The sequence below is a fragment of the Phocoena sinus genome, chromosome 12 (genome assembly GCF_008692025.1).
Source record: "Phocoena sinus isolate mPhoSin1 chromosome 12, mPhoSin1.pri, whole genome shotgun sequence".
Classification (NCBI taxonomy): domain Eukaryota; kingdom Metazoa; phylum Chordata; class Mammalia; order Artiodactyla; family Phocoenidae; genus Phocoena; species Phocoena sinus.
Genome location: NC_045774.1, coordinates 41,996,609 through 42,011,247, shown reverse-complemented (window position 1 = coordinate 42,011,247; position 14,639 = coordinate 41,996,609). Strand labels below are relative to the sequence as shown.

The 14,639-nt window shown below is 41.0% G+C and overlaps 1 protein-coding gene across 9 annotated transcripts in view; it reads right to left on the bottom strand.

The window, feature by feature from the left end:
* Positions 1 to 13,165, bottom strand: part of MCM9 (minichromosome maintenance 9 homologous recombination repair factor) — a 127,070-nt gene extending 113,905 nt beyond the window's left edge. For all 9 annotated transcript variants that reach the window (XR_004352471.1, XR_004352475.1, XR_004352473.1 and 6 more), the window contains exons 1-4: positions 12,883 to 13,165; positions 10,222 to 10,532; positions 699 to 1,015; positions 150 to 231 (exon numbers count right to left, since the gene is read on the bottom strand). Coding sequence is in view for 1 of the 9 variants with exons in the window: in XM_032650796.1 (XP_032506687.1) it covers positions 150 to 231; positions 699 to 1,015; positions 10,222 to 10,525 (703 nt within the window). In the remaining 8 variants the exon portion in view is untranslated. The remainder of the gene's footprint in view (positions 1 to 149; positions 232 to 698; positions 1,016 to 10,221; positions 10,533 to 12,882) is intronic.
* Between the last annotated feature and the right edge of the window lie 1,474 nt (positions 13,166 to 14,639).

Sequence of the window (14,639 nt, the reverse complement as noted above, 5' to 3'; positions counted from 1 at the left end):
CCAGCCCAGCTTCTTTCCTGCTATTACCTACCTCCTCATGCCAGTCTCTGTTCTCAAGTTCCCCACACTCACTTGCCAGTGATCTTGGGAAAATAAAAAGTGGCTTTTCCTAGTCAATACTTTAGGACATACTATATAAACATTCTCACCAGATTTGCAACTGTCTACTAAGTCATCTTCCAGGATAACCTTCATTGTTCGTGGGATACTTCCAACAGATAGCCTTTGAACCTAGCAAGGAAAAGAAAGCAGACACTGAGTATGCTCAGATACATACTAAGTATTCAGAAGCCTAGCAGTTCTTGCAATTCCTGTTTCTATTTCTCTGGTATTATCACACAATTTAATTACGATGGGGATTTATGGAATTTTCTTGAAACTTGTGCCTACTATCAGTTTAAGAATTCACTAAAACTACAATAAAATAAAAAATCCACATGGAAAATATCTCAAAATATAATCTACCTTGTGGATGGTCAAAATAAACACATGCTCCAACTACTAAACACAATATCATTTACTTAACTTGAAAAGAGAAGCAGTTCTTTCCTGCATCTAGTCATAAGACAAATCACTCGGTTCCTCTGATTATTTCTTAGTAACAGATTACAAACGTGTTCCCTAGTCCTGGCAATTTGCCCATAGCTGAAAAACACTTCTTCTAATTTGTTATTTTTTGCATTTATTAGATCATTTACCTGTTCCTGAATTTTGATTTCCTGATAATCTCTACACCTAGTTGGAGATGAAGACAAGTCTGAGAGGCAAGTGAATTTTGCAGAATCACAGCTCTCCAAGCTGGGACATGAGGATGGCCGACAGAAGGTATAATACTGCTCAAAGTCGGCCCTGACCACAAATACATGCTTGCATTTGTTGCACATGTAATCCCGCTCAAACTCCAGGATCTTCACCAGACTCGTTCGAATCACTGTCCCAGTGACAGATAAAAAGTGTCCCACATCCTTGGTTCTAGGGATGTGCTCCCTCACCAGCTCAGGACAAACAGGCAATCCTGATGGAGAAACAAAACAAAAACACATCAACTTCTACTTGGGATTTGACTCCATGCAATACATTTTTCTCATATTTTCTGAGGGAGAAAGTATAATTTCAGGAAAAAGAAATCTTTGTGTTTTACTTAAGAAAAAAGATCAACTGAAGAAAATATAAAAGAACTATTTCAAATAACAATTATCAACGGACTCTCTTTAGAAGTATGTATCTAGATGATATATTGATAATAACCTGGATTAAAAAAAGAATTGATTCTCTTAAGAGGGCTATCTCAGTAGGATGTAAATGCAGTATATAATTTTAACCTCACTCAATGAAGAATATACTGCCACATGCCACACATAAAATCAAAGCTGAGTGGTAAAGAGATGGTAGTGGAATGAACAAAGGCTAGTGCTTTTTCTAGTTAGGTTCAGGATTTATTAATACATAAATCGGATAGTGTTTTCAAGTCTTGAATTACCTAGAGGTTTACCTACAGCACCACTTCATCCTTTAAAAACCTTGTGTTTTTCATCATTAATAAACGGGCAACTTAAAAGGTGCAAAATGCCAAAGAAAATTCTTATGTGGAAATGCCCTCTTTCTCGTATTTGGCTACAAGCCACCACTGGAGTAGAGAGATGCTGTCTGTGATGGTCAAAGGCTGCCTCCTAACAGGTTTATCAAGGGAGCATTTGTTACACTGGTTCATGTCCCGTGGTTTATGGTCTTGTCCTTGAACTTAGCTCTGAAACCTGATAAGTATGAACACTGAAGACAGATCTATTGGATTTGCCAAGCTCATAAGAAATAACCATAATAGGCATGATTACACTTTAAGTTTCTATGGTCAGAACACTTTCTCCCTGCTTATAGATCTATTCTGAAAGCCAAATCATTATCATCACTGTCATCATCACTGTCATCAGAAGGCAGTTTGGGATGCAAGGAATTTAAGGAAAAAAAATAAAAGCAGCAGACTGGTTAGATGAACTGAATGCTTAAGGCGCCAGCCTACATGAATCTGGTGATACAGCTTAGACGTCTACAGACAGACCTGAATTTTCTCTGCTGCTGGATGAGACTCTCTCTTCATATATCCTATACTGTATAAACAGGGTGGGCACTGCAACATTTGCCACTATGACTCTTTTATCTATGCTTCCAAGGCTGACTTGCCTGCTTTCTAATGGAAATACTCTTTATTTATATTAACTTGGATTGTATCACACTTTGCCAGTAAGGGAGCCATACTTTTGCTTACGATGATTTTGTGTATCTCTGCTCTGTTCTGTGTCAACTGTACAGTTTAACTATCAGAAAACAAACTTATTTTCCTATTTCCAAATTCCTAGGGAACGCTTCATTAAAACACCCTGGGGCTCACCAGTGCTACATCATACATGCAGGAAAAGACAGAGAGGTTGGGGCAGGAATAAAGCAGGTTTTAGCCATTAAAATACCCACTGTATTCATTTCTCAGTGCTCATCTCAGGCGTCTGTTAATTCAGCTGCATGTAGCTAAATGTTGAGAACACACGAATATTTCTAGTTATAACCAAGTAAAAGCCAAACTATCAACCAAAAGCTTTTCATTAAGAACAGGTCTAGGGCTTCCCTGGTGGCGCAGTGGTTGAGAGTCTGCCTGCCGATGCAGGGGACATAGGTTCGTGCCCCGGCCCAGGAGGATCCCGCATGCCGCGGAGCGGCTGGGCCCGTGGCTGCTGAGCCTGCGCGTCCGGAGCCTGTGCTCCGCAACCGGAGAGGCCACAGCAGTGAGAGGCCCACGTACCGCAAAAAAAAAAAAAAAAAAAGAACAGGTCTAGTCCTCATATCCTCACTGCTTATGTTTCAGGGGTACAATGTCCTCTTTTAATTCCCATCCGAGAATGTTAAGAAACAAAAATCCACCAAGTGGAGGTGTCTCTTCTTACTTGGCCTTAATTCGATGTACATTATGGCAACACATCTTCACAACGCTTGCAGATTCTCAATTACCTTTTTCTTGCTCCCCACATGAATGCTTTTTAAAAATTAGGATATAATTTAGGTACCATAAACTTGCCTTTTTAAAGTATATAATTCAGTGGTTATTAGTACATTCACAAGGTTATACAATCATCACCACTATCTAATTCCAGAATATTTTCACTGCTTCAGAAAGAAACCCTGAGGGCTTCCCTGGTGGCACAGTGGTTGAGAGTCCGCCTGCCGATGCAGGGGACACAGGTTCGTGCCCCAGTCCGGGAAGATCCCACCTGCCGCAGAGCGGCTGGGCCCATGAGCCATGGCTGCTGAGCCTGCGCGTCCGGAGCCTGTGCTCCGCAACCGGCGAGGCCACAACAGTGAGAGGCCCGTGTACCGCAAAGAAAAAAAAAAAGAAACCCTATTCGCAGTAGCAGACAGTCTCTATACCCCCTCCCCTGCGCCTCTGGCAACCACTAAGCTACTTTATGTCTCTACGGATTTATCTATTCTGGACATTTCATGTAAATGGAATCATAAAATATGCACCCTTTTGTGTCTGGCTTCTTTCACTTAGCATACATTTTCAAGATTCACCCATGTTGTAACATGTATCAGTTCTTCGTTCCTTTTTATGGCTGAATATTCCACTGTATGGATATACCACATTTTGTTTATACATTCATCGGCTGATGGACATTTGGGTTGTTTACATTTTTCTCCTATTATGAATAATGTTATTACAAACATTTATGTGCAAGTTTTTGTCTGAATACCTGTTTTCAATTATCTTGGGCACACACCTAGGAGTAGGACTGCTGGGTTGAATATACTTTTTATAATAATTTTAATTTTTAAGTTTTCAAAGAATCACTAAGTGTTCTCTATTGTAAGTATGTAAAAGGATACTCAAGTGGGAAACAGGATTATTAACCCAATTTGCTTCTTAAAGTATAAACAAAATCTATCAAAATTACTTCTGAGAAAGATGAGCAAAGTGAGGAGGAGAATAGGAAAAAAAAGTGATGGGTTAGAGAACTTAACAACAATTATATTTTTGAAAACACTTAGATGTTTGAAACATCCATTCTCTTTCTTGGCTCCTAAAGAAATAACACTTTTCATCCCATTTCTACTCCTCTCATTCCTAGCTCTGCTTCAGATGCAAATTGATTGTTCAGTTTAAATTCTACTGTCAATATATTAAAACTTAAGAAAAACTAAGATCACAAGAAGTGGGTTACGGAGAGTGCTATGTTACTCCGATGCCATGCACAGAGCAGAATGCCCAGTGAAACCACAGACTGCCCAGTGTAATTCAGCAGACTCTGGATGTTCAATACGATGAAGTCATACATATAACGAATGAGGTCTTAACATAATCATTTAGTTAGATGCTTGCTATTTTTGTCCTAAAAACAAACTTCAGTTTAAAAATGAAGCTATGTATAATTTTATTGTAGTTTTTTCCTAAAAAGCTACTTTTAAATTGATTCTGTGTCTTACTCTGAAGAGCATCTTCAAGTGGAAGAGTGAAACATCATATTCCCTGGTGCTTCTATAGTAATCCAGGCAAGAAATAACAAAGGCCTAACTTTTAATCTCCTCCACTTAAACCCTTCCATGCTGCTCCCAGATCTAAGAATAAGGAACCAAATGTGGGATTGGACCACAGGACGTTTTGTGACGGGCTTCCTCAAACACCAAACCCTCTGGGCATTCAAATGCTCTCATACAGTGTCCCCTTTGCCCACTCTCCTCCCTACTCTGTCCCTCAAAAATGCCCACACTAAGAAGCAACATAAGGGTTCAGAATACATACTGTGGAGCCCGAATGAGTGAGTTGAGTCACAGCTCTATCACGCACTAGCTGTGTGACCTTGGCCAAATGATAACCTCTCAGATTTCCCTCCTGTAATACGGCAATAACAACAAAACCTACCTCATAGGATCACAAGAAGATTAAAAGAATTCATATAAAGTTTCTTGGAAAAGTAACTTGCACATAGCAAGCACCATTTAAACAGTTCTTATATGTAATCTTATCGTTTTCCCCCTTAAAAGGTTGGCTTAAACATAATTTTCTTAATGAAATCTTTCTTTAACCCATTTCAGGTTAAACTCCCTCTTTTATGTGCCTTAACACACTGTTCTTCATACCACTTACCACAATTTAAATAAAAAGAATACATAATTATTATGCTTCCACTCCATGGGGGCAGGGCAGAGGTAAATTTTATTCACTATTATATTATCATCGCTTTATAAATAATAAGCATTAAAAAAAAAACTTGAAAGATAGATGAAAGGAAGGCAAGGAAGAGGGGAGGAATAGATATTAAAGATATTACATGAGTTTTGAAACCAATTAGAGATAAGGTATAAGGAAGAGGGTGAAATTTAGAGCGACTCCTAGTTCTCTGGTCCCATTAACCAAGTCAGGGAATTCTGGAAGGCACATGGTAGTCAATCAGTAAATATCTATTGAAAGAATAAATATGGAAATACGATTTTCAGATGGAGGGGGGCACAGAGAGGGGAGGGAAATCATGACTACCCTTTTTGATACACTGAGTTTGCAAGAAGATATCTCTAGTTTGAAACATCTGACGGACAAGAGGATATCTGAATACAGAGCTTAAGAGACAGATTCTGGCAATCAAGCAATCAATCAATCAAGTTAGCACTTGTTGCTCTATAAGTGGCAGCTGAAGCCTTGGTTCAGAAAGGAGGCCATCCCATCAGGAAGAGAACGCAGGATTCAGGAGCAGATGGCCACATCTGCACCCTGAGGACCTCACACCTACAGGACCAGTAAAGGAAGAGGCTCCCAGAGCAGGGAGAAAAGCCACAGCTAGAGACGGAGGAAAGGGCAAGACAGTGCTGTCAGTGGAGTTTCATAAAGGCGGGGGGGGGCAACAGTATCAAATCCAGCAGGGAAATAAAGGAAGAGAAATCCCGACAGTCGTCCCTCAGTCTGGCCATGAGGCAGCCACTGGGAAGGTGGGGGAGGGTGCGTTCAGTGTGGTGGAGGTGAAAGGGTGAATGGGGGAAGGTTATGCTAAAGAAGGCATGAACTCTGTCAAAACATTGTTATGAAAGGAGAGTAGATGGAGGGTAGAGGGGACACAGAGTTGAAAGAGGGGTTTCTCTCCTGAAAGGGAGACAGAAAGGATTCCTGGTCATTCTGGCCACTGCCCACCACACCCCCATAGGATGCATGTCTTATCTAAATCCAGATTCTTGAGTAGAGGCCATGGTTGGGCTTTAGGAAAGCCCTGAACCTCTTGAAATTCAGGCAGTCATTTAAATATATATACACCTGCATCTTCTGAAGAGGATCTGTAACTTTCTCAACATATAACCCTGAAGAACCTCTTACTTAAATCCTCAGTCCCATAGTTCTATTGACTTGCATATCATTACCTCTAAGAATAGAAAAAGGGGCTTACATTGTGGGAACAGTTGCTAAACCTCCCTCCCCTCCTTTCATTTAATAGTAATGCCCTAATGTCTCTTATTGCCTACTCAGCTCCTGTTTAGATCACATCGTACATGACCTGCCCCAAATGCTATGACAACATGACAGGGACATTCATAATCACTTACTGCCTGGACCAGTCATTTAGGACCTTAGTCACGTATTGCTTTGCACTGCTCCTTAACCGTTTTGTATCTGGAGGGTAGCGTCACTTCTTGAGATCCTTTTCATGCTCCTCTGTGCCCAGCCCAGTGCTTTATTAAGCACTTTTAGATAAGGAGAAAATTAGTGAATAAGAGAAGGGGAAATGGGCTTTCCCTCTCTATCTAGCCTTCCCTTTATCACATCTGGCCTCCAATCTCCTAGTCCAGACAAAGTGCATGAATTTTTCTGTGCATTTCGTGGTACCTCTGTAGCTTTCCTTAGGCATGCTACTTTGTCTGGAGAACTCTCCCCAGTTCACTCAGCCAGGAAGAGTACACTCAAGTTTACCCTTTTGCAAGAAAACTTCCCTAAGTCCAGGCTAGCACCCTCACACAGACACAAATGGAACAGCTAAGCAAAATGGTCAAATGAATGCATCATTGCATAAAAGATGCTTCTTGTATCTGGAGGAAACTTCTGCCAGGAAGAGTGAAAAAGAAGATACTCCTTAGGTCCAGAGACACCTTCCTTTCCTTGCACATGATATCTCAGGCCTGTGCATGCTGGGTCATGACAAGTCTATGCAATACTGATTTTATTTCAATCAGCATAAGGAGATGTGCTGGGGAGATATTACACACTCAGGAAGAAGGCAGGTGAGAGGTGGAGGGCGTCAGGCTCAGCCACAAGGGTCCCTCATATGCTCACCAACCTTCTCTGTGTCCCTCCTGAAGTGTGGCCAGCAAGAGTGAATTCCCTGCCACCCACCTCCAACAAGGGGCCTGTGTCTAAACCCAATTACAGCACCTCTAAAGAAAAAACTATGTAAACATTTACAACCAATTTTTCTAAGATTAGCTTTTCATTATCTTCTATACTTTTATAATATGGGGCAATATGCCATCCTTAATGTTCTTATCTTACTGAATGGAATCATGTATATGGTACCTGTTAGGATAAACATTTTTTTTTTTAGAATCAAGCAAATTAGTCTAAAACATGATATCATTACCATTAAGTGGTTTATTTTGTACAGTAAAGTAACTATATTATTTTAAGAAAAGGGTAGTAGAGGGGAGTACATTTTTGGATCTTCAGATTCTTTACTTTCATATCACAAGTTTTAAAGTAAATTTATAATATAAAGACAGAGATAAAAGTAACATAATGTTAAGCAAAACTGACCACAAAAATCAAAACCTTAGAACTAAAAAAGGGTAAGGGACAGTGTTTTGATAGAAATGTCAATTCATTTTAATCTTTCTGTCTTACTATATGCTACTAAGTGTGTTCTTCAACTATCCCGGTGAAGCAGGGTACATCAGGCAATAAGCCCCCATTAGTGCTAAACAACAAAAACCTTTGTCATTCTCTGACTCATTCACTGATCAAAATAAGTAAATAAATTTTTATTTAAAACAGAGACATGTCCACATCTGTGTTAGAGATATGTCCAGATCAATTACTTCAGGTCCATGGTTTCCAGCGTGCAGTCCCTAGAAATCGGCATCAGCCTCAGAGCTTTGAGAAGGGCAAATTCTTGGACCCCAGGCCAGAACTCTTCAGTGAGAAACTCTGGGGGTGGGGCCCAGCAATCGGCACTTTAATAAGCCCTACAGGTGATTCTGATGCCCATTAATGTTTGAGAAACACTACTTTAAATAACACGTGAGGGCTATTCTTTTCTTCCTCATTTATTCAATACTTTGATGCTAACTGCGTATTTGAATACCTTTCATCAAAACCACTGGGAATAGCAAGTAAACTTTCGACCAATAAAAATCCCAGAAGACAAAGAGCAATGCAATGTTCCTAAGGAGACTGAACCACAGAGGCATCCTGGGTTTTACTAATTCAGTGCCTTGTCTGGAGTCCAGGATGGAGGCGCAATATACCTAAAACCAGACTTTTCCCATCCCTGGTTCATTCTGCCTGGGACACCTGCATCCTTCCCTAATCTTACCATCTAGTCTTGAATCTTTGGGTGAAACCCCTAGGACAATTCACTCCCTGCCCAGTGAGCTAATATATCTCACACATACCTTGAGTGATGCATGCATCACATAAGCAAAAGCTGCCTGTAAGCTTCTTTACAATTATGTTTAATATGTACATATGCATGTACCTGTGGGCATACATACACGATATGGAAATATTTGAATATATAGCTGTCTCCCCTACAGCCTTGAACTCCTTTAGATGAGGGACTATACCATATTCGTTTTGGTTTCCCAAGTATCTAGCAAATGCCTACACGGGATATGTGTGTAGAATGAATGTTACTATGGTAGTAACATAATTTGCAACTCACTTTCTCAGAGAATAATGAAAAGCTAGGCTAAATTCACCTGAAACCAATAGAGTCACTCAGGCAGACAGAACTTTAGTATTTAAACTGAGCATGGAAAAGTTTCTAAACGTAAGGACAGCCTAAAACCATTTGCTAAATACCATTTCTTTTTTTTTTTTTTTTTTTTTTTTTTTTTTTTTTTTTTGCGTTACGCAGGCCTCTCACTGTTGTGGCCTCTCCCATTGCGGAGCACAGGCTCCGGACGCGCAGGCTCAGCGGCCATGGCTCACAGGCCCAGCCACTCCGCGGCATGTGGGATCTTCCCGGACCGGGGCACGAACCCGTGTCCCCTGCATCAGCAGGCAGACTCTCAACCACTGCGCCACCAGGGAAGCCCTAAATACCATTTCAATAACATTAACTAAAGCCTCTTTTAATAATCCTTCTGCAACATTATCAGAAGAGGACATTTCTTCTTGATCCTAGCAAGAGATTACCTAGTGTCTGATGCATGAAGATTAATAATCTTCATAATTTTATTCCAGTAACTGCAATCGCAGATACTATTTTTTCACTCAGATACTATTTTTTCACTTAAATCAAATGTCTGGAATTTTTTTGAATCTTAATATCTCCAAGAAATTCTGTAGTGACTCCTAACCTTTTTTGGAATCACAGTAATCATTTTTGTTGATTATAAATCCCCACCTTTCTGAAATGTACTATAAAGTAAATATTTATTTTTAAACAAAATGGTACATGTGTTCTCCAACTTAATCAAAGAGTGCAGGAATTCAAAGACACAGCTTTGACACCACAAGTTGCTGATTGCTCCACTGCGATTTCTTTAAAGTTAAGAGGCTTTATCTGTTGTTCATTCAAAAAAAGTTATTGAGTGCCTAATAGGTGGCCAGCACAATGTTAAACTTGATATATAAAAATAATGAATTTCCTAAAATAGTTTTGAAGATCACTAGGTAGCATCTACCACTTTGCTAATGCTTTGAATTATCAATTCTTTCATTGTCAGGAGTCATAAAAGCTCAGAAAGCTGAACTAGTTTTGTACACACATACATATATGTATATATGCACACAAATATACTGCCTCCACACATTCTCCCTCTTCTCAGTTGGCATGGCTAGTACCCCAGCCTCCCAAATGTCCAGAGAAAACAGTATAAAATCATGATTCTTTTCCAAAAGTGACCATCAACTACATAATGGATATATTTTAAAGTATAAATGTCAATTAATTCTTAGTGCTTAAATTCAATATATGTTGGGATTTCTCAAAATCTTTCTAAACAATAACATGGCAGTAAAATCCTTAAGTGATTCACCTGATATCCTGGCATGAAGATTCTGCTTCATGGAGACACCTTCAAGCTGAGAAAGGGACTGGAGAATTGTCAAGGCTGATCTTTGAAGTGCACTATCAAAAACAGTTAGCACTTCATTAGGGAACACGTTGAAATATTCCCCGATTTCCATGTTGGTCTCAAAAAGGGTCATGGCATTAACCACAACTGGGTAATGAGCATCTTCATCTCTTTCCTTCAAGATGAGAAGAATATCGTTCTTATGGTATTCCGAAACATATGACTCAAACACTTGACCAACCAGTGTAACTTGATCGCTATTCATCTTGGATCTAGGTAACGAAAGACAAAGGACTGTATTATACCTTTGATTTTCTAGACTTATACACTAGTTTACAAAAAGATTGGTTATAAATCATTCTAACTTTGGGCCACACTCTAATCTCAAAATACTATCTGAATTCAAATCTTAATTAGATCTGACAGAGTCACAGTCACTTATCAAATTTATTTTTTTCAGTGAGTGAAGTTAATTTTAAGTCAAAGAATTATGTTGGTACTGCTAACCGAAATCCAAAATGGTCCAATGCTTTTCCCATATCTTTTCCCCAAACTTCCTCCTCTTAACCCCATAATACATCACGTAAAAGTCCTTTGCCTTTTCTTTAATCAGATTCCATATATGCGTTTGCTCTCAAGTATAAAATCTTAAATGCCAGTCTTTTGGTTTAAGTTACTCCTAGTAGAGTTCTTTGCAAGCATCCTGGTTCTACATTTTAGTCACATAAAAAACATATCTTTCTCTCTGTCTCCCCGCAACCTAGTTACATACACGCACACACACACACACACACACACACACATTCATTTGTATTCTGCTACTTAAACAGAACACACACTACTATTCAGATTGGTCGCCAATTCTGACTTAAATAGTTAACAAATTGGCTTTAGAAATTTACATTTGGAGGTGAACTTGTTCCTATTTTCTTTTTCTAACCTAGGAAAACTATTAGCTTCAGCAAAAACAGCTGTCAAGAGTCTAAAAAAACTAGATCATTAAAATGAGGAAAGGAAATTGGTCTCTAAATAATAAATCACTACGATTGAAAGTAAATACAGTATATTAAATTCCTGGCTATATGTATATATTTTTTAATTTGTACCTACAGATTAAAAGGGCCTACCCCCATTCTATTTTCATGTACACACGTAGATATCTACCATGTACAAGGCACTATTCTGGGAAATGAAAAAAGCATAATAAAAGGTCCTCTATGCCCTCAAAGAACCAAGGTACAGATCAAATGAAACAGTGCTCTAACAGTGGCAAAAATGCAATACAAATAGGAGCACAAAGAAGAGAAGGATTAAATTTAAATGCAGTGACAATCCCAGATGTGACAATGGACAGTTACAAATAAACTGTCCAAATGGATCATTTAAGAAATTCTTATTAGTCAAAGGATAAGTGTCCTCTGACTAATTTCGTTCAACCAACGTTTATTGTACTAGGCTTTAGAAACAGAAAGATTAAAGAAGATTATGACATTCACAGTTTAGCATCCTAAATATGTATTACACGTGCTATTAGCAATATTTGCCTTCTCTGGGAATCTACTAGAAGGTGTGTGGGGGGGCACGGTATACCACAGTTAGGTCAAGAATCCTGACACCTAGAGGATGCCAATGTGAGATTAAGAGATGTGTAGGCCACTATATTGGTAAGTATTTAGTTTGGGTTAGGTAATATAAATTCACCTAAGCATAAAGCAGAAAAAGCACTTGGGAAGGAGCAGCTAATCATACAGTATATTCACGATGTGGCCGTTGCTAAAAAAAAAAAATCTGGAATCCCAAGAGTGGCTATAAAATAATCTCTAAGATTCTATAAATGCATATTAAATTTGGAGCCACAAATTTAGCAATTTAAAAGGCAGTTCCACATAGGGCAAGAAGGGGACAGCCGCAGAATTCATGGTTCAGATTAAGATCAGATTAAATTTCGCCTAGTCTTTTTGAAATAGCATCACTAAAAAAAATAGTACTCACTTTCAATACCTGGGCACAACTGACTAATCAAATATTTCTTAGCAGTTTGCAAACGCTAGAAACATGCTCACCCAGATTGACCGGTGGCAGTGTTTTACAACTTTCAAGTTCCGTTTCCTTTTTCTTATGGAACATTTGAAGACAAAATAAATAAAGACAAGTTGTGCTACCTTATCCTCTTGAGTAAACTGCCAACAAGAAAAATCCGGGAGAATGCAACAGCGGCAATCTAGCTGGCTCCCAGGTGCCAGCCCGCCCCCCGCCGCGCCGCCCCTCCAGGAGCCACGCCCCTCCGCGTCCCAAGACCCGCCCCGCTGGCACCGCCCCTTCCCCGCCCGCCCGCTTCAGGTCGGCGCCTCCTCCGTGCCTGGCTCGCCGCGGGCGCTCGGCAAACGTGGAGCCGATTTGTGCCCGGAGAACTGCTTTCCACACTTCGTCTCTGGACGTAGCCCGTACCCTACAAGAACTCGGCAGGTCTCTGACACTTCCCAGGCTCGGCTGCGGGCAGCTCCATCGCCGGCCTGGTCCCAGAGTTAAATAGTTTTGGAACTAACCAGGGTGTGGGCGAGACTTGGGACGCACTATGGGAAAAATAAATAATGGTGCAACAAGGCAGCGGCTGTCACTTACTGGCGGATACGCGGTGTCAGAAGTCACCGAGGACGCACTGCTCCCGAGGCCGAGGGGCGCGGAGAGCTCAAGCCGAACGGCGGCGTCCAAAGAGGCGGGAGGAGGCCCGGGTGGGGGCGGGGCGCGCGCGTGGGGCCGCGCGGGTAGCCGTCGGCCGCGGGGGCGCGCAGGCTCCAGCGCGCCCACCTTGCGCCCGGACGAGATAGGCGCCACGCGGGCGGCTCTGCTGGGCCCGCGCTCCCGAAGGGCGCCGGGACGTGCACTGCCTCAACTTGGCGGCTCAGGTGGCTCTTCCGGGTGGAGAAGCGGGCGGGCGCGCGCCCCGCCAGCCGCTGCGGGACGAGAGGGGCGGGGCAGGGCTGGCTGGGAGGGGCGAGTAGGGTCCCGGGCGGGGCTGGGCGGAGCCGCCGCTCGGTAGTGGGGAGGAGTGTCGGGCTGTGCTTTGACTGTGAGGGAGTGTACGGCCCGGGCTTTCCGGCTCAGAACTCCGCCAAAGCCAAGGCCACAACGATTATCTGTCTGCTTCTAGAAGTTTTAGAATGAAGGTTTTATGTTTAGGTCTATGATTCATTTTGAGCTAATTTTTGGATATGATTTGAAGTGTGGATCTTAGGTAACTTTTTGTCATATGGATATCTACCACTATTTGTTGAAAGAGCTGTGTTTTTTCCACGGAATAGCCTTTGCACCTGTGTCAAAAATCAGTTGTCCTTATATGTGGGTCTAACACTTAATATTTCTGTTCCCCAATCTATTTGTCTAACTATAAGAACACGACGTTGTCTTAATTACTCTAACTATAATGAGTCTTGAAAGCGGGTAGTGTTTGGCCTCCAATTTTGTTCTTTCAAAGTTGTTTGGGCTCTTCTCTTTCAATATGAATTTTAAAGCCAGTTTGTCATTTTCTATTAAGCTGGGATTTCTGTTGGAGTTGCATGGAATCTATAGGTCAATGTGGGAAGAATTTATGTGTTAATAATATTGAATCATATGACCCTTGAACAAAGTAAACCTCACCATTTATTTAGGTGTTATATAATTTCAAAAATGTTTGATCTTTTGTCAAATTTATGTCTCAAGTTTATCCCTAAAATCATGGGGAAGGAGGAACCATACTTTTTAAAAAATTTTTATTTACTTTTGGCTGTGTTGGGTGTTTCTTTGCTGCACACGGGCTTTCTCTAGTTGCGGCAAGCGGGGGCTACTCTTGTGGTGCGCGGGCTCCTCATTGCAGTGGCTTCTTTTGTTGCGGAGCACGGGCTCTAGGCGCGCTGGCTTCAGTAGTTGCAGCACATGGGCTTAGTAGTTGTGGCATGTGGGCTCTAGGCGCGTGGGCTTCAGTAGATGTGGTGCACGGACTTAGTTGCTCCATGGCATGTGGGATCTTTGTGGACCAGGGCTTGAAGCCATGTCCCCTGCATTGGCAGGCGGATTCTCAACCACTGAGCCACCAGGGAAGTCCAAGGAACCATACTTTTTGATGCTATGTAAATGTTATTTTCAATTTCAATTTCTGGTTCTTTTCTAGCATGTAGAAATACAATTGATTTTTTAAATTTTATTATTAAAATTTTTAAATTAATTTTTTTTTAGAGCAGTGTCAGGTTCATAGCAAAATTGAGCAGGAAGTACAAAGATTTCCTTTATGATCCTTGTCCCCACACACCCACAGCTTCCCTATCAATATCCCTTTACCAGAGTGGTGGGTTTATTACAACTGATGAACCTGCATTAACACATCATCATCACTCAAAGTC